This window comes from Marmota monax, unplaced genomic scaffold, assembly GCF_021218885.2.
Source record: "Marmota monax isolate L192 unplaced genomic scaffold, Marmota_monax_Labrador192_F-V1.1 WCK01_AAM20220418_F8-fsc00132, whole genome shotgun sequence".
Taxonomy (NCBI): Eukaryota; Metazoa; Chordata; class Mammalia; order Rodentia; family Sciuridae; genus Marmota; species Marmota monax.
Genome location: NW_026695199.1, coordinates 9,195,342 through 9,220,489, shown reverse-complemented (window position 1 = coordinate 9,220,489; position 25,148 = coordinate 9,195,342). Strand labels below are relative to the sequence as shown.

Here is a 25,148-nt window from a genome sequence, read left to right as displayed (position 1 = left end):
AGATTTTCCAGAGGTGTGAGGAAGGGCTGCAAGAGGAGGGAGGGGATGCTGCAGAGCTGCTACAAAGGCACAGAGCAGGACCCTTCACAGAGCGCCCTGAGAGGAGTCAACTCTGTCAGTTACTGGGGCATGACCGTCTACTTGATGATATAAAGATTCTTGTCTGTAAACGGACATAATGTGGTACTATCTACTTGGCAAGGTTGTTAAGATGAATACGTGTTATCATATGTAAAATGCCAGTACATATTTAATGCTATAGATAATTACAAATAAATGAAAGAAATTGATTTTTTTCGTATCACTTATGCCACTTCTCTAAAGTTTTTCTATTAGTTTTTTTTTTTTTTTTAAAGAGGAAATAGGATGAGTCTTGTTGTCTAGTTTAATTGGTGGGTTAATTTCTAATCCTAGTTTTCGTAATTTCAACTGCAAAATATGAATAAAAGTAAAATTGTCCCCTCTTAATTACTACAAAAAAATTATGAATAACTAGATTTCTGTCTTTACATTTTTCCCAATGATTTTCAGTACTGTCCAGTATAAAATAAAACAAATTTATAGAAGATTATATATATATATATATTTTAAAAAGGTATAGGAAGTGAAAGATAAGCTAAAATTTATAAAATATGATGAATTCATCAATAACAGTATTTGTGCCAATGCTACTATTGCTTTTCTTATTTTTCTGTGATTCTTAGTTGGAAATATTCTGTTTTCTTGAAATAATCAGTAGTTCAAAACAAAGTAGCCATTCTTTGTTTTCTTTTTCTTTTCTTTTCTTTTTTTTTTTTTTTGGTATTTTAATTGGTGCACTATAGTTGTAAGTAATGGTGGATTCATTGTTACCAATTCATTCACACACACACACACACACACACACACACACATACAATATAACAATACAACTTGGCCAATATTATTTCTGAGTACTTCCCCTTTCCTTCTTTTCTCTCACAAGTCCCTTTCCTCTATTAATCTCCCTAAGTCATGTCATGAGATAGCCCAACCCCCGCTCAATTTTCTTTTTTATTTTGTTTTCTAACTTACGCATATGATCCTTGACTTTCTGAGTTTGGCTTATTTTGCTTAAAAGAATCATTTCAAGTTCTATCCATTTTCCTGCAAATTATATAATTTCATTCTTCTTTTTGGCTGATTAAATTCCACTGAACATGTATACCATATTTTCTTTATCCATTCATCCATTGATGACACCTAAGCTGGTTCCATAGTTTAACTATTGCGAATTGTGTTACTCTAAACAGGAGTCCACACATATTGCTATAATATGATGACTTTAATTAATTTTTATTTTTATTTTTTGGTACTGGAGATTGAATCAAGGGGTGCTTAACCACTGAACAACATCCCCAACCATTTTTTTATATTTTATTTCCAGATAGGGTCTTACTGATTTGCTTAGGGCCTTGCTAAATTGCTGAGGCTGGCTTTGAGCTCATAATCCTCCTGCCTCAGCCTCCTGAGCTGCTGGGCCATGGTGCCTATTCTGACTTTAATTCTTTTTTTTTTTTTTGTCAAGTGTTTAACATTTTATTCATCACCAATACACATATATATTGGCTTGGTTCAAAAAATACTGGTTTAATTTTATCAATTTAGAATGATTTTCAGGGTGCAATCAAAGCTTCAAAATTGTAAATTCTGTATATCAACAAACTTAATTCAAGTACTGATTAATTTATTTTATTTAATTTTTTTAACTTTAATTCTTTAGGATAAATACTGAGGTGTGATGTAGTTGAATCAGTTGGTGGTTTCACTCTTAGTGTTTTGAGGAATCTCCATACTGATTTCCATAATGGTTGTACTAATTTACAATCCTACAAACAGTGTAAAAGTCTTCTATTTCCTCCACATTTTCTTCAGCATTTATTATTGTTTGTATCCTTGATGACTGCCATTCTGATTGCTGTGTGATGAAATCTCAGTGTGGTTTTGATTTGCATTTGCCTAATTGCTAACAATGTTGAACTTTTTAAAACTATTGTTGACTATTTATATTTCTTCTTTTGAGAAGTGTATGTTTAGTTTATTTGCCCATTTATAATAGCTATTCTTTTTAAGTTAAAATATTTTCATTTTTCTAATTATAGATGTATACCTGCTTATTGTAGAAAAAATTTAAAGAGTACAAAAGATGAAGAGATTATTTAGTAAGCTTTTTAAACTTTAGTCTAAGGAACAAACTTTAGCAGAACTTTGCTTTTGTCTTTGATGTCCCTAATAACTGAAATATTTTATGTGTTTAAAGATGCTGAGTAAATGTTAGAGTGTGATCATTCATAACACTTTGATACAAAAGGCAATGTTTTAATCTTAATCTTCTCAACTGCCTCATAAAGTACCCCCTGTTGAAATTGTAATTTATAAGGAAATAGAAAGGGAAGGAAATTGAAATAATTTGTCCAGGTCTCATAGTTGACAAAATTCAGAATTTGAGCTCTAGGCAACATGGCTTCAACAACTACACACACAAAATATTTTTCTGAAATAAGTAATTTATAACTTCAGGAGAGTTCTTTGATTTTTGTGTTTATTATCTCACGGTTCAACTTTACCTTCTAAAATGTTTCCACTTTTTGTTTCTCTAACAAAGAGAATTTTTGTGGCATATGTATACTTAATTTAATAAAATCTACATCTATTTACTTATTCACCCACTTTTCAAAATTAGTATATTCCCCTCCCCCAAAAAATTAGGTCAGCAGGAATGAATATTCTACCCTGGGAACTTTCTAGAAGGGAAAATAAGTATTTTAGTCAGCTCTTATTTTTCGTGAGACAACATTCACAGTGTTCTTTTTTTTTTTTTTTAACACTCACAGTGTTCTGCTGAACCAGTTTGCGCACTTTATTGTGTTTAATAACTGAAATATTTTGCCTTCAGCATTAAAAGGAGGTTGCCAGACATTTATTCTCCTTCTGACTAAGAAAACGACATATTTGCTTTAACAGTTTCCAGGTTCAATCCAAGTACTGTCATAAGCAAACAGAGTGAATAAAGCATTAAAAAATGTATAGTAGTTGCCAAAAGGATGGAACATTTAAAGAAGCAGGCTCATATTTGAAGAATAATCTAAAACTTTATACCTAGACTTACGTGATAAACAATTGCTTACAAGATGAAATACTAAAGAGTTTTATTTCCTTTTACAATATAGCAGTTCTCATAATTTAATTCCTTAGAGCCTTGTCTTTTTTTTTTTTTTTTTTTTGTACCAGGAATTGAACCCATTTGGCCTTTAACCACTGAGCCACATCCCTAACCCTTTTTCATGTTTTTGTTTGTTTGTTTTTAATTCTGAGATAGGGACTCTCTAAGTTGCTTAGGGCCTTACTAAATTGCTGAGCTTGCTTTGAACTTGCAATCTTTCTGCCTCAGCCTCCCAGATCGCTGGGATTACAGGCATGCACCACCATGCCCAACACCTCATATTTTCTTTTTTTAAAGAAAACTTAAGAAGCAATGTTGTTATACTAAAATAATCCAAACATTTTTTATTTGAATAAGTGCCTTCCTCAGCCAATTATTCATTGTATGAGCTAAGTAAAAGGTTTAATGTCCAAACTTTAAAGTCATACAATTACCACTCTGAAAAGAATAGTCATTACTAAAATAAAAACATTGGTTTATAATTCCTTTTTAAGTAATCATATTTATTATATCTTGTAGTTTTTATTTTCACTAATATAGCTTTTAAATCCAGAGTTGCAGCCACATCCTGCGCACTGATGAAGCAACAGGAATGGGCAGGTGGTGCAGAGCTGCTCTGCTCAGTCTTGCTGTGGGGAGCCAAGCCATCTAAGCTGCCAGACCTATTTTGTTGCAATTACTACTTAAATACAATGAATGACTCTGACAATAAGAGGAAAGGATGAAGCTGCCTGAATGTGGCATTAAATCCATGGACACATCCACTTCTACAGTTCAAAGCATTTTGAGTATTAATGTCATTTATCCTGTCCTATTTCTAATGCATTTGTCATTTATACCTGGTTTGAGTCCCTGCCCCCTACTTCTGAGAGCAGAACCCTGCTTTTCCTTTCCTTGTCATCCCTCCTTCCTCCCAGTCTGAGGTGCAGGCAGTGATACTCCTCCAAATCTCCAGGAGGGCTCTCACAATCCCAGGTGTATGGCCAGTTCTTGTCCAAGTCCAACCCCAGTAACATTGGTAGGCTCAGGGGTGGACAAGTGACCTAAACCTGTCCAAGTCAGAAGAATTCCCTGGAGTCCATTTTGTCAGGAAAAGGTTGGACAGACAAGCTCTTACTTCCTGCTGGGGCATAGCTAGTTGGACAGAAGCTTGGAGCTCTGCAATTGCTTAAGCAGAGCCTGTCCACACTGAGGCCAGGCACAGAGAAAAGCTGCCAAATCTGGACTGAGACTGACCACTAACCACCAAAGAGTATTTCTGAATTGCAGGATTCTGCTTTATCTCACCTACTAACCAGACTTTCCATTTCATAGGGAAATGAAATAATTTCCTTTTTATATATTGAGCAAATTTAAATTGAATTTTTGTTACTGATTCCACTTACTGTTAGAATTACCTTTCTAACCAGAAGGGCATTTCAACTGGAGCATAATTCCTTTTTTTTCCATTTGTTTCAGCATTTTCATTTACCATTTACCCAGCATTTTTAACATGGGAATGATGTTGGTTGCCATGGATACAAAGAGGATTAAGACAGACTGCTACCCTCAAACTCTCAATGCAGTAAGGGACATGAATGTAGAAACAGATTTTAGAAAAGCTGGTAAATTCCACAATAAACTACTCCCAAGGCATTAGAAAAAGAGAGGATACCTAATACAATTTTTACAGTGTGAATTTGTGAGAGGTGTCAGAGAAGATCTCTTGAAAATGTCACTTATGTGAGTTTTAAATAATAAATACTTTTCCATGTGAATGGAGGACCTCTGAGGCATGGAAAACGGTCCAGAAGGAGAGGATCCAGTGAGCAATGTCCTTGTGTTGAGAAGCAGCGTGGGAGCACTGAGAAGAGTGGGAAGCAGGGCTCCCCAGCACTGGAATCTATATGCCTACAGGTTCTAGCTTGACAATTGGTTTGGATGTTATTTCCACTGGGAGCCTCCACTTGCATCTCAAGGTGTTTTCATGATCCACTTCCTCAGACCACAAGGTGACCTTTATTGCTATCCACCCTGTGGTGGGTGGAAGATTGGTTTAACGTACAGGCTTAAGTCAGTACCAATATTAGGGGGTGGTGGGTATTAAATTTGGACAACGTTTAAGAGACACAGACAACATACAAAGGAGTAATAGGTTTTGCAAGAGACGAGTAATGGAAGAAGTCAAAACAGAAAGAAAATTCTTCTTTGATAATGGAACATGCACATTTCTGCAACATAGCCTTTTCTTTAATTCCTGTAGTAAGGATGTCCTCATGATTTCAACAATCTCTAGATATTTAAATTAATTTTAATTAACACTGAACACTATCTACTACATTAGATTTGGATGTTATTCCATAATACTTTTACAAAAACAGTAATATAAACTTTGCATTTCCATTTTCTTAAGATCCTTTTTAAAAATGTTGAGGGTGTACTATTGAGTCATTAAATTGCATTATGTTTGTGTAGTGTAATCCAAATAATATAGAGATACCAAAAATTACACAAAAATATGTTAGAAAAAAATTTAAGAAATGAGGAACTATCTCCATGGAAATATTATCATACTAGATGGTTATACTGGATATGAAAACAGCATGATGACTTTGATATTTTGAAAGCAAAATTTAGGAAGTTGAGTGATGAGTTGTAAACCACAGCAAACATGTCACGCATATGGATATACACATTTCAACTAGGAAAATTACAAATCATCATAAAATTTTGATGATCAGAAAATGTTCTCTGTAACATTTCAACATTTTGAAAATTTTTGCTGCAATCCTCATGGCCCATATGTATTCTTTTCTATTTTTTTGTTTGTTTGTTTTTGTTATGTTGATTCTGGGGATTGAATCCAGGGCCTCTTTACCACTTAGCTATATCCCTAGTCCTTTTTATTTTGAGACAGGGTCTTGTTAAGTTGCTGGTACTGGCCTCAAACTTGCTATTCTCCTGCTTTAGCCTCCAAATCACTGGGATTCCAGGTAGGGGCCAGCACACTAGCTTTAATCTATTTTAGAAAATGTTCCCGATGCCCTCAAAAAATAGATGCAATTTATGCAATTGCTGGGGTGAAGCATCTATACGTCACTCAGGCCAAATTTGTTGATTATGTTGCTAAACTCTTCCACACTATTATTGACTTTTTTACTGTTTTATCCATTAAGTATTGAATTAATATGTATTTGTCTATGGATCTTTTTTGGTCTCTCCATTTTGCTTGGTATGTTTGATAATGCTGTGAATTTCATAAAATTTAATGATTGCTTTGACTCTTATAGAATTGCCTTTTTTGAATCAACATTCTTTCTAAGATTACTTCTTTGCATAAACTTAATATATAAAATGGACCTTCATAAATAGGTCAATTATTAATAAATACATTAATAACATTCATAGTTGTTAATAATAATCAACATTAATAGAGCTGTTTGGTTTCTTTTAGTTATGTTTTGCATAATATAGCATTTTCTATTTTTTACTCTTAAGATACCTAGAGTTTAATATCTACAAGTGAATTTTGTTAAGCAACATAGATGTCTAGTACAATTTCATAATCTTTGCCTTTTTTAAAACTTTTTTTTCCTCACTTGTTGATAGATCTTTATTTTATGTATTTATATATGGTGCTGAGAATCAAACCCAGTGCCTCACACATGCCAGGCAAGTGCACTACTGCTGATCCACAGTCCCAGCCCAATCTTTGACTTCTAATTGGAGTGCTTATTTCATTTAAATTTACTGTCATTGTTATTATAGTTGCATTTAAGCTAACTGTTTTACTATTCTTTCTATTTTTAAAAATCAAGTACTAATTTTGGAGTAATTTTAGATTTACAAAGTATTTGTGTGAATAGTACTAAAGTTCCTGCATCAGACCTTTTGTTCATTTTCCCCTAATATTGTCATTTTCCATAATTGTAGTACACTTGTCAAAACAAAGAAATTAACGTTGGTACATTGCTAACCACCAAACTACAGTCTTTATTCAGATTTCACCAATTTTCCGTCAATGTCCTTTATCTATCTGTTGCAGGATTCAACCCAACACATATATTGCATTAGCCCTCGTGTCTCCTTTGTCTCCTCTGATCTGTAACAATTTATTAATGTTGTCTTGTTTCCCCTGACTTGGCAGTTTAGAAAAATACTTGTTGGGTGTCTTGTAGAATGTCCCTCAATTTTGATTTTTCTAATGTTTTCTCATGACTGTTCTGGGAATCTGGATTATGGGGAAGCATTTAAATGGAGTTGAAGTGCCCTTCCCATCATATTCTATCAGGGGTTGCATGATATTCATTCACGTGCCTTGACTGGTAACAATAATCTTGATCACTTCATTGAAATTGTGTCTGCCACGTTTCTTCCCTAGAATGGTTTTATTTTCCTCTTTGAAAGCAACTTGTCCATACTCCTGTGCATAGGGGAATTAAGCATTCACTTCAGGAAGGGGGAGACTGTACTCATTAGGAATTCTTCCGTAAGGAAGATTCATCCCTTCTTCAAGTCCCATGTACTCCTCCACCATTTTTAACTTTCTGTCTTCTTTTGCATTATTTAGATGTTTTATTTAATTTTATTTTTATCTCTTTTTCAAATTTTTAAGTCCTAAATTTTGCATTTCCTTTTTTAGGGTCACCTTAGAAATTACAATATGTTTCTGCTCCATTACAATTTTCCTTAATTTAATATTTTCTCTAAAAATTGAATAAGTATGTTATATTTTAAATCTATTTATCTCCTTACATATCCTTTCTGCTTTTTTGGTTATCTATTTTACTTTATAGTAGGTTCGTAGTGCCACAATCATGATTATTGTTGTTATTTTAAATGGCACAGATTTTTAAGTTCTTAGGTAGAATCCACTTTTCAATCTTTAACTCCCAACCTTATGAAAAGAAAAAGAATTGCATAATTGTTTGCAAAACCACTTACCAAAAAGCATGTAATGGAAGCTCTTGTTAAAATATTTGTAAAAATCCATAAGTTTATAAAAACTACTTTTCAATAAATAATAGGTAATTGTGAAAAAAACAATATTTTATATGAAACCAGAATTATCATAGTGATTGGAAGTGGGTAGTGTGTACTTTCTAATAGTGTCAACTATTCATTCACCAGTAAGAGATATTTAAGGAAAGTGCCAGCCCTAAAAGCAGGCATGCAGTTACTTATAGCCTAGAGATGTGAAGGAAAATAAAACAAAGGGTAAGCATGCTATTTTTCAGTAAAATTTTTATTTTCATTTGTAAAAATATGACAGTAGTTATAACTTCTCTGTTCTAAGACGGAGAGAAACAATTCATAATAAATATCAAACAAGGCATTATGCCCTACAAGCAAGACATAAAATGTCCAAGGGAAACTTCAACATATGAATGTTGACTACATAATGTGTGAGACTTTCAATAAATAACACCCAACATTCTTTTTAAAAAGTACAAAAATAGATGTGCACACATTCCCTCACTCTAATATTGATCACACTGTGCAATCGGTTGGATCCCCACACACCCTCTTTTATCAAGTGGCTGGCACTTCTCTCCTAATAAATATCAATTTAATGAGACAGTTTAAACCCATCATCTTTAAGTTAAATAACAATCAAGACTTAGTCATGTTTCATGGAACACATTCACATCTTAAAAAACTAACATAAATATTAAAATAGAAGCTTTGAAAAATAAATAAATATAACCATAAATAAATAGAACTCTCATAAGAAATAGTCAAAGACATCAAGCTCTTTCCAGTTGTCCCCAGAAGCTGGCTGCTCTCTTCCATTTTCAGGTCTTCTAAGGCAGGGACCACCCAGCAGAAGCCACCAGGGGGAGCTTCTTCATTCCAGGTCAGTTGGTGCTGCTCCTGTGATGGGAGAGGTTAGTGTTACTGGTGCTGAGGGAAGCTACTCATTTCTTAGTTGGGTCCTGAAAGTTAAAAGGATTTCTGCATTGCAGTCTCCTGCTTTCCCCTCTACCCAGTGGAGGTCTGACTTAAAGCTTCCCTGAACAGCAGAGAACTTGGGCTCCTGAATGTTTTTATAGAAGAAAAACTAGGAAGTGGAGTCAAATATATCATTGGCTCAAAAGAGGAAAAAACATTGTTCACAGTCTGTCACACTGAATTAAAAATTTACCTGCAGGACCTCCCTTAAACAGCACCCCAAGCCTATGAAATAGCTACTGTTATTTGCCTTTTGTTAAAGTTCATTAAATAACATCCACAGGGATTCTAGCCTTGAATTCAGGGAAATCTCACTCAAAGTCCTTGCTCTTGACTGGGAAGATTTAGAGGCACACCCTGACCAAGACCAGGTTTTGAACCCATTAGACACTGAGGTACAGATGGTTCCTCAATAGTTGGAGGCTTTTTTTTTTTTTAAACCACCAGTGTCAATTCGATTTCCTCCTATAGGTGCATACATTTACCTGCATTCACTGAATAGAGTTTGGGCATGGGGATGGAGGACATTGGAAATATTTCTGACACCAGAGAAGATTAATGAACTTATAGTTCAGTCAAGTATAAAAAATACTGATTGTAATTTCTAGTCTTAAAGCCACCCTTGAATTTTCCTGAAATAGTTTTAAAGAGACAGATGCCAACACAACCCTTGTCACATGGGTAAATAGAAACCATAACTCACTTGTTCAGCATCTTATGGATGATTTTCTTGACCAAGGGGGCCTCAGGGTTGAGACAAGCTTCCTGTCCATTCTTGAGAGTGGCTCTGCAGAGAGAAGGGAGGATCCCAATGAGGCAGGAGGTTCAGCTGGGGAGCAGCAGGAGGGTCAGGGCGACTCAAGTCATAGCTTCAAGCAGCTCAGGGCAGGACTTACATGACTTCTGTCTGGGCGCAGTGGGGTCCTGGGGACGTCACCTTCACACTTTGGATGTTCTTGAGGTGAATTCCTTGCACAGTCTGCAAGCACTGGCAGCGCAGTTCAGAGACCACTGGCGCCCCTGAGGAGAAGAGACCGGATTAGCAGGGCTGTCCCCACCCTAGATGTCCCCACCCCGTACCCTCAATCCCAGTCCCTTCCCGGGGACCCCAGAGCGCGGGTCTCACCTGCTGCGCGCCGGCAGGCGGCTACCAGGAGCAGCAAAAACAGCGCGACCCGGAGGAGCCGCGGGGCGCGGGGGACGGCGGAGGCGGTGCGGGCCATGGGACTCAGCGGGAGGATCGCGGCGGAGCCTGGAGTGCAAGAGCTTGTGGCAAGGGGCTGCTGTCCTGGCTCTGTGGCTCTCGGGGATCCGCGAGCCCCTTTTATGCATGGTTGGCGGGAAAGGCCAGAGCCCCTGGCCAGGGAAATTCCTGGAGCTCCTGGTGCTTCCCCGAGGGCGGAAAGAAGACGCCGCCCCGCCCCTGGCTGGAGGTTGGTGAGGGGACAACACATGGGTGCCGCCCGCCTGGCCCTGCTGCCCAGCTTCCGGGGACCCTGTGACCCCGGGATGTTTCCCTGATGCCCCAGATTCCCAAACGATAGTGACTGGCCACCTGCGAGGGGGACCTTGGGCGCCAGGGACCCCAATGTGCGGGACGTGGTGATCAGACCTGCTGTACGCAGGTAGGGTCAGAGCCACTTTTTTTTTTTTTTAATGGACGCAATATCTTTATTTATTTTATTTATTTTTATGTGGTGCTGAAGATCGAACCCAGTGCCTCACACGTGCCAGGCAGGCTCTTCCCCTGAGCTGTCACCCCCAGCCCTGGAGCCAAGTGTTTAATGTACAGTGACTTCTCTGGAAGAGACTTCAGTTGGGGTGGCTGTTGGGGGGAATGGCCCTCTCTTCACTCTCTCCTCTGGCTCTAGTTTTGCGTATTTCATTCGTCTCTGAAATAAACACACACTATAAAAATACATCTGTCTTCTCAAATTTCACAGGAGAACGTTTTCTTTTTCCCAGTGTTTTGTGATCTCAAATCACATTTGAACTATTTTTTCCTGTAGTGGGGATGGGGGTAAGTTGGGGAAGAATTACCAGTGCCAGAGGTGAATTCAGTGTATTTTGGAAGACCCCCTTTTAATCTCCCATCTGTCCTCTTTTTAACTTTTGAAACTTCCCAAACTCTAGTAGGAGTCAGGAGCATCACTATTTTGTTGTATTGGAAGCTATTTCTTCATTTATTCAGCCCTTTGAGGAGCAGTAAAGGGTCCTGTTGATTTCAAGAGGTCCACTTTTTCTAGTACTGTCCTGGACAGTTGTCTGAATTTACCTGCATTGTATGATTGATTCCATGCTGATAAACAAATGTTGACATACTTTTGGCTCTCAAAGAATATCGGTAAAAGCTAATACCTTCATACTGGGCAATTCACTTTTAGTTTAGTGTCAATGTTTATTCCTTCCTTCCTTTATCCTTTTTCTCTTTTTCTCCTTCTCCTTTTTGTTCTAGGGATGAACCACCGAATCCAGGGGCACTTACCCTCTGAACCACATACCCAACGCTGTTTTAATTTTTGAGACAGGGTCTCCCTAAGTTGCTTACATTCTCACCAAGTTGCTGAGGCTGACTTTGAACTCTAGAGTCTAGAGTCTAGGTGTGCACCACTGTGTCCAGCTTCCAATGTTCTTTTTAAAAAAAAAAAAAATGTTGAACTTTGGTGGACTGCATTGATTCTCCAGGGTGATTGCTAAATTTGAGGATGTGTGAAATTTTCTGCACTGCTGTGAGCAGGGTAGGGAAGCAATTGGATGAAAAAGCTGTTAGTTCCAGGAAAAACGTGTTCCCTAGATGCAGAGTTGCAGAGTTAAATTGGTAAAGTCTGTCAGGATTAAAATTTTAGCAATCCTGTCTTTCTCCTGGACCATAGTTGGCAATGTATTTAACTTCCCTTTGCTTATGGTTCCTTTCAGCTAATAGAAATGCCTCTGCCTCTCAGGTATTATTAAATATGCTGTATTTATAAACCATCAGTACATATGAAGTGCTAGGTAAATATTTGGAAAATAAACAAAATAGAAATGGTGCTTTACAACCTTATTGTTAATGACCTGTTTGTCTCCCCCCATATGTCAAAGCCAACCCACAGTATGATGGTATTAAGAAGCCGAGCTTTTGCCAGGTTAGGTTAGGTTTAGATGAGGTCATGGGGATAGGGGCAAACTCATGATGGGATTAATGCCTTTATAAGAAAAGACTAGAGAGCTTTCTGCTCTCTCTCTCTTTTTTCTCTCCATATTTACCCATAGTGCAGCAATAAGCTGACCATTTGCAAACCAGAAAGCATGCGTTCACCAGACACCAAATCGGCCTGCACTTTGAACTTAGACTTCTCAGCCTCCAAAACTGTGATATAAATGGTTGTTTAAGCCATTCAGTCTATGGTTGTAGACAGTTAGGATATTAATTTAAAGTTAAACAGCCTATGGTGAATCCTTATGTAAACAGAAAAAAAAAATCAGTGTTTCCAAAGAAACATCTTCTAATTAATCTTTTAAATTTTCAGCATCAAAAATTTTGAAGGAAGAGTGTATCTGTATTCTTAAGGGCTCTTACATTGTTTTTCATCTATTGCTTGTTTGAAAGTTCAGTTTTATAACTTCCTATATAAAATAGGAAGGAAAGTAAATTCTCCTTCCCTCCAAATTTTGGAAGATTTAAGAAATGACTGTTTCTTTGTCAGCGGCATTAACAACTAAGTATCCAAATTTTTCATCTATTTCTTATACTTGAGGAATATAAATATTATTAACTGAATTATTAACTGAAATGATTTCCAGGTCTGTGTAAGCAAGTTTTCCATTACTGTGACAAAATACTTGATATAATCAACTTACAAGAAGGAAATTTTGGCTCACAGAGGTTCAGAGGTTTCAGTCCATGGTTGCTTGGTCCTGTTATTTTGGGCCTTTGGTAAGGCCATATTTCATTGTGGGAGCCCATGATAGAGAAGTTCTGTTCATCCCATGGCAACTGGTAAGCAAAAAGAAAGAGGAAGGAGTCATTGTTCCAATATCCTCCTTAAGGGCATGCTTCTAACAACCTAACTCCCCTTTACTACACACCACTTCTTAAAGATTCTACCACCTTCCAAAAGTACCATAGACTGGCAACCAATTCTTTAACATAGGAGCTTTGGGGGGATGCTTTTAAAATGTAGTAAAATTCTACTCAAGTACTTATATAAGTAAATTCTCAGGAAGAATATAATTTTAATTTATCTATTGTAGTTGTCAAAAAATGAGACATGTTAAGAATCAGTTTTGTTATGTGTAGGATTATCTATGATACTCCGAGGGACATGTTTAACCAAAATCATTTGCCTTCAGAAAAGAAGTAGAAAGATTTTTTTCCTTTCCTTCTTCTACTTTCTGTTATTTAATTGATGAGAGTCTTATGCTATGCTTCAAAAAATTTCAAGAGTACCAGTGTTATGAGGCCTACTTACTGTGATAAATTTCTTCCATTTTAACATGAGCTGAATGCCACTATTAACACACACAACTTTATGAAGTTATCCCTGAAACAGAAGCGCATTTGAGTAAATTCCATTTTACCTGTAATTTTTATGATCTCCTTCAGATTTGATTAGTACCATCTGATGCCAGGGTCCTGCCCTAGCAGGGTCCAGGGAGTCATGAAGGATGAGTGGCATCGGTGAAAAGGATGAGACAGGAGTCATTCTGTTGCAGCAATCTCCAGAGAGAGAGAGAGAGCTCTAATGTAGCTTTCTCTGGGTCATCTTTTATTGCAATTTTTCACATCATTATGGATTCAGAATATGTCATTGATTATACAATTTCAAAACTTTGCCAAGATGTGACATTTCCTTAATCAGCATTAGGGGTATAGAAAAATGTAACATCAATTTACATTTTTCCAGGATGTGACATTTACTTATCACTTATTAAGAGTACAGAATCATTAATAAAATACGTCACTAATTTACATTTTTCAGATTTTCCCAAGATGTACTATTTTTCCCAAGATATGCTATTTTCTTATTAACTAATGCCAAACTATGTAACCAGACTCTAAGTCTCCTAACCTATCATTAACCTTCAAGTTTAAAATACACCTGCACCTTATTTCTAATCTAAACTTCCCATCTAAAGAAGTCCCCTTAGATCTTATACTTAAAATATCCTAAAGTCTATGAAGCATTCTTAAAGCCTAGAAACCATTCTTAAAACATATCAGAAACCCATACAGCTAAAAACTTAAGAATTCTAAACCCAAGAATCTAAATAAAATAATATTTCTATTATTCTAAAAATATGTCTTATAAAACTACTTTAATTAATTCCCACATTCATTCTCATAAAACTGGTTGAGCTGCTTTCTCAAAGAGTTTCTTTGTTTCTTAGTCAAGGTGCATTAGTTCTTATATCTTTGTAAACTCAGTAAAATCAAGTACTAAACATCAATCCACTTACCGCCAATGTTAACTATGCTCATCATAAGTCCCTATGTGAAGTAAAAGATGGTTTATAAAAAAGAGGAGAATGTATCTTTATATGTCTTAACTTTCCTAAGTATATAACATGATTTTTCCTTAATCAAAAATAAAACTACATATGGTGGGCTTTGTGCAATAAGCATAATGAATAGGCTTTCTAAGAGGCTGGAAATATGGGCTTGATTCTTAGTTGATATACTCAATGTGGTGCCTAAAATTCTCGTGACCTTTCGGAAAATGATTGTTGTCCATTATCACTTTTGTCCTCAATGTACTGAGATAGAAGACCGGCCTTCTGTTTTATCCTTGATATGCTGAGAGGTAGTAGAACAGCCTTCAAGGCATGAACTACGTGTTGTGTTCTACCTGTTGTGAACTATCTGAAATTTAATTTGGTTTAGCATTTAACATACTCATGCCTCCTGTCAGGAACATGAGCATGAAAATGAAAAGTCCCAATTACATAAAAAAGGGTCTCATGTTTTGGTTTCCCACCAGCCAGTGGCTTTGCCAGCATTCATCCTCACTGTGACCTTGTCAAGACAGTGGGAGAGCGGCTTTGCCAGCACTTATCTTCACTGTGACTTTGTCAAGACAGTGAGAGGGGGAGCGCCTTCACCAATCTGATAGGCCTGTACAATCTAGGGACAGTGCTCCATGCTGAGCACTGGCATTGCTGTTTGGGCAGCAAGAGTGAGTGGTGAAGTTCTGCTTTCTCCTGACTCACTTTGGGGACTTTGTTGACATAACTGCCATCCTTTCTCTTTCATTTCTTGATACCCATAGTTCATTATATTATAGCTCTGTTCTGGAAGAGAAAATAAAAATGTTGAACATGTCAGTAGATTACAAGATCTACCATTTCTGTGTCCAAGGACGCTCACTCAGGTTAGTGTCAGTGTTAACTTCCCTTCCAATCTGTATTGTCTTTAGTCTCCAATCTCTAAATTTGTCCCTGTCTGGTACTCACCCTTCCACCTTCTTCTTAAAACAGAACTCTGATTTTCTACCACAAATCCTTACCTCTGCCATTCATTATCAGTCTATGTGGTAGTTAAGGTGAGTTGACTCCACCATTATCAGCCCATGTGGTTGAGGTGAGACAAATGCCAAGCTTCGTTAAATCTGAGACCAAATGGTTGTGCCAGAGTAAAAGGAATTAACAGGCTCTCAGTGCTTGCTTAAATTACTAAACTGATAGCTATGATAACCTGGGGGCTTGACATTGTTGGTGAGAGACTTCCAAAAATGGAGCAAGCACAGAGGAAAGCCCTGACCTACACAGGCAGGGTTGTTGGGGTCATTGCTGATCACCTGAATTCAGCTTTACCTTATCTGATCCATTGACCTTCATTATTGTATACTAATATATGCTTTCATTAAAACAATTTAAGTTCTATCACTCATAGTTAGAATCATAATGAAAAATCTTCTATTTTTTGTGTTGCTCTAACATTATCTTTCTAACACAGATTGTTCTCTCCATTATTTAGAGCTTTTCCTTTCATTCTCTATTCATTAAATAATTTAATTCATCTATTCATTCATGAATTAGGAATCAAAATAGCTCCTAAAAATAAAAAAAAGGCATAAAATGAATTCCAGTACTGTCAAACTATCAGTCTAATAAGAAAGACAGATGTATTAATAAAATATATGAAACAGCCTAGCATGTTCCATATTAGAATGTGTCCTGGGTATTATAGGAGCACAGAGGTGGTCCTATAATAACTGTTTGTAACCTTATTTCTCAAAGGGGTAGGCAGAATCTTGAGAAGAGTTACAGAGAATCATCTCTGGAAAATGACTCTTGAGTTGATTCTTAAATGATGGGTAGGATTTTCCCAGAAAATGGGAGAATTTGAAGGGTAAAGACAAAGTTCCAGAAGATAGTAACCCAATGAGCAAAGGCATTGAAGCTAGAACAAGCATTGTGCATAGTTGGAGCAAAACATATATCTGGAACTTAAACTGTGAGATAGGGAAAGGGGATAAATGGAGGCAGGAGAGGAATGTACAATCCAGTCATGGAAACTGATGGCAAAGGACCTCTTGCTATCATCTCATGGAGAAAGGTAGGAGGGCAATCAAGCATATGAGGGAGAAGAGACTGAACCAAACTCATCCTTTTATCAGGAGCTCCATTCTTTCTGTAACCAACTCACTCCCACAACAATGACATCAGTCCATTCATAAGAATAGAGTTCTCATAATCTAATTACCTCTTAAAAGTTCCATCTCTTAGTACTATCACAATGACAATTAATTTTTGACATCAGTTTTGGAGGTGACATTTAAACATGGTATTTTTGTGTGTGTGTGTATATGTGTATGTGTGTACACCTTCTTTACGTTTTATCATATGCATAATCTCATATTACATAACTCTCATTGATACATTGATATTTGTCTTATTAATGAATTGTTTGGATACAAGTGATTGAATTCTTATCAAACCAGCAAAAGCAAAATAAAAGGTATGTAAGCTGGTGGTAATTCGTGATGGTGGTGGTAGATATTGGGTACATACAAAAAGTCAGAGAGAAGTCAATGGATTTCTAGGGCAGGGGATAGCAATAGTCATTGCTCAAGGATGGAACTTAGAAAATTAGGAATATAGCTTATTTTGTTTCTCTTGGATCATGCATTTCTCCTTGGTTCTGTCTCATTTATTTTGTCTCTTCTGCATTCCACCTGTTTACAGTCAATCTAAACATTTATACTCCTTTTAAAATCTTAAAAATATTTTTCATAGAATTGTTATGAGAATAAAATAAGCTAACATTTATAGAATGTGCATGAAAGTAAATCTATATACAATATTGTTAAGTAAAGAAAAATAATGAAGTAGCTTAAATTATCTTTTAAAAGAAGAAGGAAGCCAGCATGGTGGTGCATGTTTGTAATTCCCGTGTCTCAGGAGGCTGAGACAAGAAGATCACAATTTCAAGGCCAGCCTGGGCAACCTATCAAGACTCTGTTATCATAGTTAAAAAGAAGGTGTGGGGAGCTGGGGATGTAGCTAAGTGACAGAGTGCCCCTGGGTCTAATTCCCAAACACACACACACACACACACACACACACAATCACACAAATGGAATGACATAGATACAAAAGGTAAAATGGTGATTGCCAGGGTGAGGTAAAAGTAGACGATTATTTTTAATGGATAGAGAATTTCAGTCTTGCAAGATGAAAGAATTCTGGAAATGAATGGTGGTGATTTATACATTATACTCAATTCCAATAAACTCATTCTTAAGATTATTTTGTGGTATGTGCATTACCACAATAAAAAGAAAGTAAAATTAAAATAAAAGTTAAGGGACTAAGTCATAAATAAATTTGGAATTCCATAATTGAAGTTATTTTTATGGAATGCTCCTACTTAGCAAAGAACATCAGGGTGGGATAATGTTTTCTCAATATAAAATAAGATGATACAGAAAGATATTGAAGGTGAAGGCAGGTGACATTAGGGGTCATTATTGTAAAGTAGGAGGGCGGGTTATTTACTAAATGAATAGATTAATGACAGGGCTGTGTGTTTGAGAGGAGTGGATAGGATTTGGGGCCAACAGCAATGAAAGTCCAAAGGTTGACATTTGTAGTTGACATTGCAATCCAAGTATTGCAAAATATCAGAGAAATCTCACCTAAAGTTAGAAAGCATTATACTATAGTGACCCCAATTCACATGACTTCATTCCTCCAGTAATATTTTGAAGCTTGAGGACAAAAACAGAAAGAAGACAGAGTGAGCAAGGATTAGGGATGAGCCAGGCATAAAGTGTAAAGAGAGTTATTTGCAGAAATGACTATCCGTAAGTCCAGACCACGATGGAAGTAGGTGAAATAGAAGATATGATAGATTGGCAAAATGGGGCATCTCTGAAGGATTTTCATTCTCCATGGGAAGTTGAATATGTTTAATATAAATTTGTGAGTGGAATAGCTAAAAGAGGTTGTGGACAAAATGTTGTGTAAAGGGTCTTTCAGTGTCTGTGATCTTGGATGTGACACCATCCTGAAGATAATGATGTCAAAGGTAGGCCCATACTTGTTAGGGATTGAGCTAATGTGTCATTTGAAGGTGTTAAAATGGAGGCTAAAGAGTCATGGGATCCAATTAGGACAGGTGGAAGGTAACCATGATAGAAAGTAGAAGGAGAAAGACTTAATTATGTGTCACCTCTGGCATACTTCACATTAAATATGGATATATGCATTTAAATCATTTAATGAACATATTTTGTGATATTGCAGGATTGTTATTGGAGGACATGGGTGGCCAGATGAAGAGAAACTTCAGCAGGCCCCTGAAAGTTCTTACATATTCTTCTCACTGAAATTAGAATCATTGCTGCTGATAACAGCATAGTGAGCAAGTATCATATCTGTAAACTGTTATGAGAGAGATGAAAACCAGATCATGGCAGTAATAAGGCACTTAGTGGCATCACTGCTGTTAATCAGTTCTTAGTTGGGCTACTTATCTCAGCAATAAAATAGTCCTTACCAAATTTCACATTAATGACATTACTTTCCTCCCCTTGATGAATATTTGAAAATATTTTTTAGCATCTCCTGCAGTTGACATTTTTTCCTAGATGTTAGATTCACGAGGGAGCATAAAATTTTCTCCTCTAGGGGAAGGAAGATAAACAAATAATTACAACGGATAGTAGAGAGAAATCTGATTGGGATTTTAAATATGGTGCTTTGGAATTACAGACTAGAAGACAAATTAGCCAACACTATTGGTAATTAAACTTTATTAGTTCTAACTTTGTTTATACCCAATGACTGCTTTCTTCCAAGTTTTGCTGCACCATACCATGAACAGTGGTATAATTAATCCCCTTGACCTGGTGAAGAAATAAATAATTGACACGATTACCTATGCTTATTTTTTCTTCTTTTTTTCACTAAATAGTTACAATTGCTTCTCATTACCAGACATTCTGATTACTTCATAAAATTACCAACATAGTGATTTGAAAATTGTGCTTTTAAATTTTGATTTTCTGCCAAACATCATTTATATTCATTGTATTAAGTTTACTGACTATAGTACCTCAGCTTTGGATTGTGGTCCTGCTGAAGGAAAACTCTTTCTCACCTGTGTTTCCTTAGTAAGTGCTCAAGATTGTAGCCACAGATGATTGAAGTATGTGCTCTGGGTGTAAAGCACCAAGAAAGGAGAAGGAAAATCATATTTATTTAGTAAGTTCCAGTTCTTAAACAATGAGTTCAATTCCTGAGTTATTTATAATGTCATGTTAATAATTTCAAGAATGCTAAGAGGTTAGTACGATTCTTACTTTGTAGTGAAGAAAACTGACTGACAGGGTGTTACAGGTAGAGTTATATTCAAATCCAAGACTGACTCAGAAGTCTATTGCTTTAAAGCCAGTCTTTCCCTATATAAGAGAAGAAGTGACTAGAAAGAAAAGACAAGATCAAAGAATCTTAATTAAGTTTATGGAGTATACTTTAGAATTTTTTTTTTCTTTTCAGCAAAGCATTAAATTAATCTTCAATCCAGTTTCTACTAGGAACCCAACAGAAATGTGGCCATGATAGCTAGCTGCCACAAGATTCTCAACAGCCTGGAGGTACTCATCTATAGTTTGAACATCTCCTTTACTCATGTTGAAATTTAATTATTATAACGATGTTGAGAGGTGGGTCCTTTAAGAGGTGCTCAGGTCATGAAGGCTCCACCCTCATGAATAGATTATGCTTTTATCTCAGAAGGGGTTGGTTTTAATAGGAGTGGGTTCCTAATAAAAGCATAAGCAGAGCTAACTTTCTGTTTCGTGTGCTCTCTTTCTCTTCCACCATGTTATGATGGATCAGGAAGTCCCTTGCCAGATGCCAGCACCATGCTCTTGGACTTCTGGTCTCCAGAACTGTGAGAGAGACAAAATTTTCTTTATAAATTTTTTAGTCTCTGACTCTATTGTAGTGACAGAAAACTGACTGAGTTACTCTTGCTTACTTTATCATCTCAACACCAAATACTGCATCAATGAATTTCCCCGACTCTCTGATAGTAGATCAGGATATGATATTGAGATTGGAGGCAGATGGTAGGTACAATCTAATTGAATCTTACCTCTACTGGCTCTCAAATTATCTTAGATAGCACTAATAAGAAGATAGACTCCAACATGACAACTCTTTGCTCTGTTGTCAAAAAGATGAGAGCAATACTTTATATCTACAAGTCAAGTCATTATCCTCTAGGAGTCATACAATTAATTTTTGGGTTATAAACATTATTTAAAACATAATGGAATAAAATACAAATATTTTTAGAAGAAGAACATATTATAAGGTATCACAATTGTTTAACAATATAATCACAAATTATTATATTGTGATACTTCTTGTGTCTTATAAACATGAGTAATTCTGTAAAACTAAATGATTGATGCAGAAGATATAGGGGAAAAAACCTTCTGAGAGCAAAAATGTGTCTTCAGTGACTTCTTCTTCTTTTTTTCCAGCACTGTGGGTTGAACTCAGGGTGCTCTACTGAGCTACAGCTACAGCCATTTTTGCTTTAATTTTAATTGCACTTATTTATTTAATTTTATTATTATTATTTTATGGTGCTGGGGATTGAACCCAGGGCTTCCCACATACCAGGCAAGCACTCTATTATGGAGTTATGTCCTCAGCCCTTTTTTGGTTTTGGTTGAGACAGGGTGTCATTAAGTTACTGAGGCTGATGTGGAACATGTGAACCTCCTGTCTCAGCTTCCCCAGTTGCTGGTATAACAAGTTTGCACCACAATGTTCAGCTTTTCTTCAGTGATTTAGCTCCATTGATCAAGCCTGTGACTATATCATGAGTTGCTTGCTTGTAGAATTTAACTGCTGAGAATTTCCAGTAAAGAAAAAAGAAAAATAATGAAGCACATTCCAATCTAATATCATCACTCTCTGAAAGTTTTCTCAATAGAGATCTACCGTAAAGTGTTATACAACCTGGACTTTTCCAGGCAGAAGTGCCTGCTTCTGATGCTCTTGCTGATAAGAGCTGCAGCTTGGCAACATTCTCAACAGAGTTAAAATATTGACATGGCACCAGCATTGACTGACTTAGCAAATTTGTTTTGGTTCTTTGTTCAGTTGGTTCACACCTACTAAGCTTTATATCCAACCAAAAATGTAAGTATTTTAAATTGGAGAGTCATCATTCCCAGGGTCAGGCTGAATTTTAGCCCTCTCATGCTCAAGCCAGTTCATAAGACTCACAAAAACTTAATTTTAAGTTGTCAGGAACTTTGTTAGCTGATTTACTATTGGTATCAGGAATTTGTTCCAAGTGAGAGTATTTATACCACAGAAATCAGTAAGTGGTACAAATCTGTCGTTTTTTTCTTTTTCTTTCTTTTTTTTCTTTTTGAGAGTTAATCTGACAGTGCACTATAGCTTATAGCTCTGAGGAACATGATCTATATGAACATAACTCCCTAGTGTCTCTGTTTTCTATCCCCATGGCCCTCTGCTGTACATTTTTCCCCTTAGCTGATTTTCTCTTTCACTTATTGGTTTTTTTTTTTCTGATTTCACCATTAAGCCAATTGTCATACACTATATAGATTCTTAGGAGTTTGTTCTCACTGGACAGATCAGTGCGTAGTACTTTTAAGCCTAAGTAAAGTTTCTAGGAATGAAATACTACAAGATGAGGGCTTTTTTTTTTTCCCTCCAGGATCATAAATCTGGGCATCCCATGATACATGTCCTGGGGCTGGGGAGGTATTCTTTTGTTCCCCAAATTATTATTAAGAGACAACAAATAGGAATTCTCCATGACTGGCTCTGCCAATCAACTCCAATCCTCTAACTCACTGTTTTTTCCTAAGCAGAAACTGAAGCTTGTATGCCACAGCAGTAAAGTGTGCATGTTTTCAGAGGGCTTAAATATTCCTGAGAGAATGGGAAAAGGTTTTAGAACTGAGTGGAAGGAGACAACATTGCCCCCATAATCTGCACATTTCCAGCAAACCCCACATATCCTAGGACCAGGATAATCAGAGGTCGTTCATGGTTTTAATCATGGGGTTTAAAATAATTAGACAATGTGTATTTTATGGTAGGAACTGTTCCAGAAGTTGAGGCTACAAATTCCTAGAGCCTTTTTTTTTTTAATTAAGACTATGTCAACTTGGCAACTCTATTCCAGGAAAATTCTTACATAGAAGTAAAACTGTAGTTAAAAGGAAAACTTTACTGCTTGCTGCAGGAAATTCTTGCCCATCACTTTATCCAGGTCATCAAATTTCTCATCTGGCCTAGTACCTCACTTCTCAGACAGAAGTTTGATTATCAGGGTCCCTCTCAAGACCCTCACTTCTCCTATCCACCAATCCTAAACTGTTGTGCCAGCAACTTCTCCTGATTCCAATTAGTTCCCTGCCTTGACAGAATGATGTTAAACCTTTTGAGCCTAGATCCCCTAATGTCCCCTGAGACATTAACACTGTCAATGTACCTTCTTTGTTGAGTAAATCAAATAATCTTAGCTTTTCCTTATCAGAAGATTTTTTTGTTGTTGTTGATATTTCTGAATTAGCAGTTGACACATTCCACTGGAGATTAGACTGTAAGAACAAATAAGTTAGTATCTGTAATGAACTGTTTGGATATAGTCAAGATCTTTATGTTTTATACCACGCAGTAACACATCTGCCCTGGGAGTGTCTGGCTGTGCGTTGTTCTACAGACTTGGTGCTATGGTTTTGAATATAGTTTGAATGTGTTGCCCAATTATTCATGTGTTGGAGATTAAGTTTCTTAGTCTCCCAGGTGGTAGTATTGGGAAGTGGTATGATCTTAAAGAGGTGGGGCCTAGTGGGAGGTATTTAGGTCATTGTGGGCATGCCCTTGGAAAAGGGGTTAACAGTTCTAATGGAACTTCAGACTCTTGTTTTGCCTTGTGCTATCTCTCTCTTGCACACACTGCCATCATGATGCCATCCTCTGTTAGGTAGTACAGTCAGCAGGGCCTTTGTCAAAGGCAGTGCAATGCTGTTTGGAGTTTCAGTTTCCAAAACTGTGAGCTAATAGGTTTCTTTTCTTTATAAAGTATTCATCCTCAGGTATTTCACTATAGCAAGAGAACATAGATTAATACCCTTGGCAAACACACATTTTATCTTCTATAACATTCTGATTTTAAAACATTTTTACTCTCCAGTGTATGCCCAGGTCTGGATGTTTCTAGTGGTTTGTCTGCTCTGGTTCTTGACACTTCACAGTGCTCTAGATAAGCCAGAAGCCTGAAGCAAGGGACATGAGTCAGATAACCTGGGTGAAGACCTGTTTTGAGAAGTAGTGAAGAGGGCAGAAAAACAGAAGTGATTTCCTCTTGTGACTTTAAATCTCTCCTCAGGCTTTTATGTTGAAATGTTCTAGGCCAAAGTCATAATTCATGGACCTAGCACACTCTCCCTTTCTCAAAAGAACTTCTTGTTGGCCATATGCCCTGGATACTGTGCAAAAGGCTGTGTGGGAGGGAGTAGAGAATGGATAAAGAGTCTAAAGAAGAAATCCACTGGCCCTGTTCTGTCTTGACTAGCTGTATGACCTTAGGTGAACCAGTTAGCATTTCCTTTACCAATGAAAGATGACTATGAAAAATCCAAATTGTTTTATAAATATGGGAATTATTAATATTCACATTAATGTCTAGGTTTGTGGGTCTTTAGGCTACAGAGGAGGTCATGATAAAGAATAGTTGCTGGGCAAAGCTGTTAAGAAACTGACAATTAAAATATATATGGAGGATCTGTTTTGTGTACCAGGCAGTATCCTCCTGACTTTTCTATGCATGAATTAATTTGATTCTTACACTAAATTCACAAAGGATTATTAGCTCTTTATAGATGGAGCAACCAGGATTCCAAGAGGCTATCCTGAATCACAGGCAACAAGTAGATCCTAACTTGGAGGATTTTGATATACGCCTATTCTCTTTCAACTGGTCAGTCTGCTGCCCTTGCCCACTACAAGATCACAGTGTTTATTGAAATACCATTTCCCTGAAACAAGGAATTGAAGACATTTTTCCCCAAGGGGGGTTTAGTGGAGGCATTCCGAAAGAATTGTGTTAGCTGCAGGACAGGCTGGATAAATGTTAGCTGTAGGGTAAAACTGAGTGCCCAACCTCCACCCTTCATTAGCCCTTCCTTCTCCAGACAATTATTTGGCTCCTTTCCCTTTACTTCCTCTTGTTGGTTTTCGATTTGAAACTCGTGCCTAGGCCATGCCCAATCTGCTTGAAGGCAGAGATGACACCCTTAGCAACTATTGTGTGACCCAATCACTGTACGCCAACAAGGCAGCTCGCAGACGCAGAGACCCTATTAGACTTAAGCAGCACAGCAAAGGGCTATAAAAACCTTCTCCTGCCAGGCCCTCTCTCTCTCTCCTCTTTTCCTTTGGTGGATCAGACAACACCGCGATAAAGATCTCTTGGTGGCTCCGAGTGTCGTGGTCACTTTCCTTTCAAATTGTTCTTCAAATATTTGTATTTTGAAAAAAGCCACTTTTT

General features: G+C 36.9%; 2 protein-coding genes across 12 annotated transcripts in view; one reads left to right on the top strand and one right to left on the bottom strand.

The window, feature by feature from the left end:
* Positions 1-8,387: 8,387 nt before the first annotated feature.
* LOC124082198 (growth-regulated protein homolog gamma) lies at positions 8,388-10,478 on the bottom strand. Its single transcript, XM_046428653.2, has 4 exons — positions 10,239-10,478; positions 10,009-10,132; positions 9,816-9,899; positions 8,388-9,034 (listed from the first exon to the last, which is right to left on the bottom strand). Exons 1-4 carry the CDS (start codon positions 10,333-10,335, stop codon positions 9,019-9,021), a joined length of 321 nt encoding a protein of 106 aa, XP_046284609.1. The 5' UTR covers positions 10,336-10,478; the 3' UTR covers positions 8,388-9,018.
* Positions 10,479-10,551: 73 nt separating this feature from the next.
* The window catches only part of LOC124082200 (platelet factor 4), a 113,294-nt gene continuing 98,697 nt past the window's right edge, over positions 10,552-25,148 (top strand). The window contains exons 1-2 of one of the 11 annotated variants that reach the window (XR_009225342.1): positions 10,552-10,737; positions 20,438-20,492. The gene's annotated coding sequence lies outside the window, so the exon portion shown is untranslated. Of the gene's footprint in view, positions 10,743-18,364; positions 18,624-20,364; positions 20,671-25,148 lie in introns of those variants that run through there. The other 10 variants (XR_009225336.1, XR_009225343.1, XR_009225337.1 and 7 more) reach the window with 10 other exon arrangements.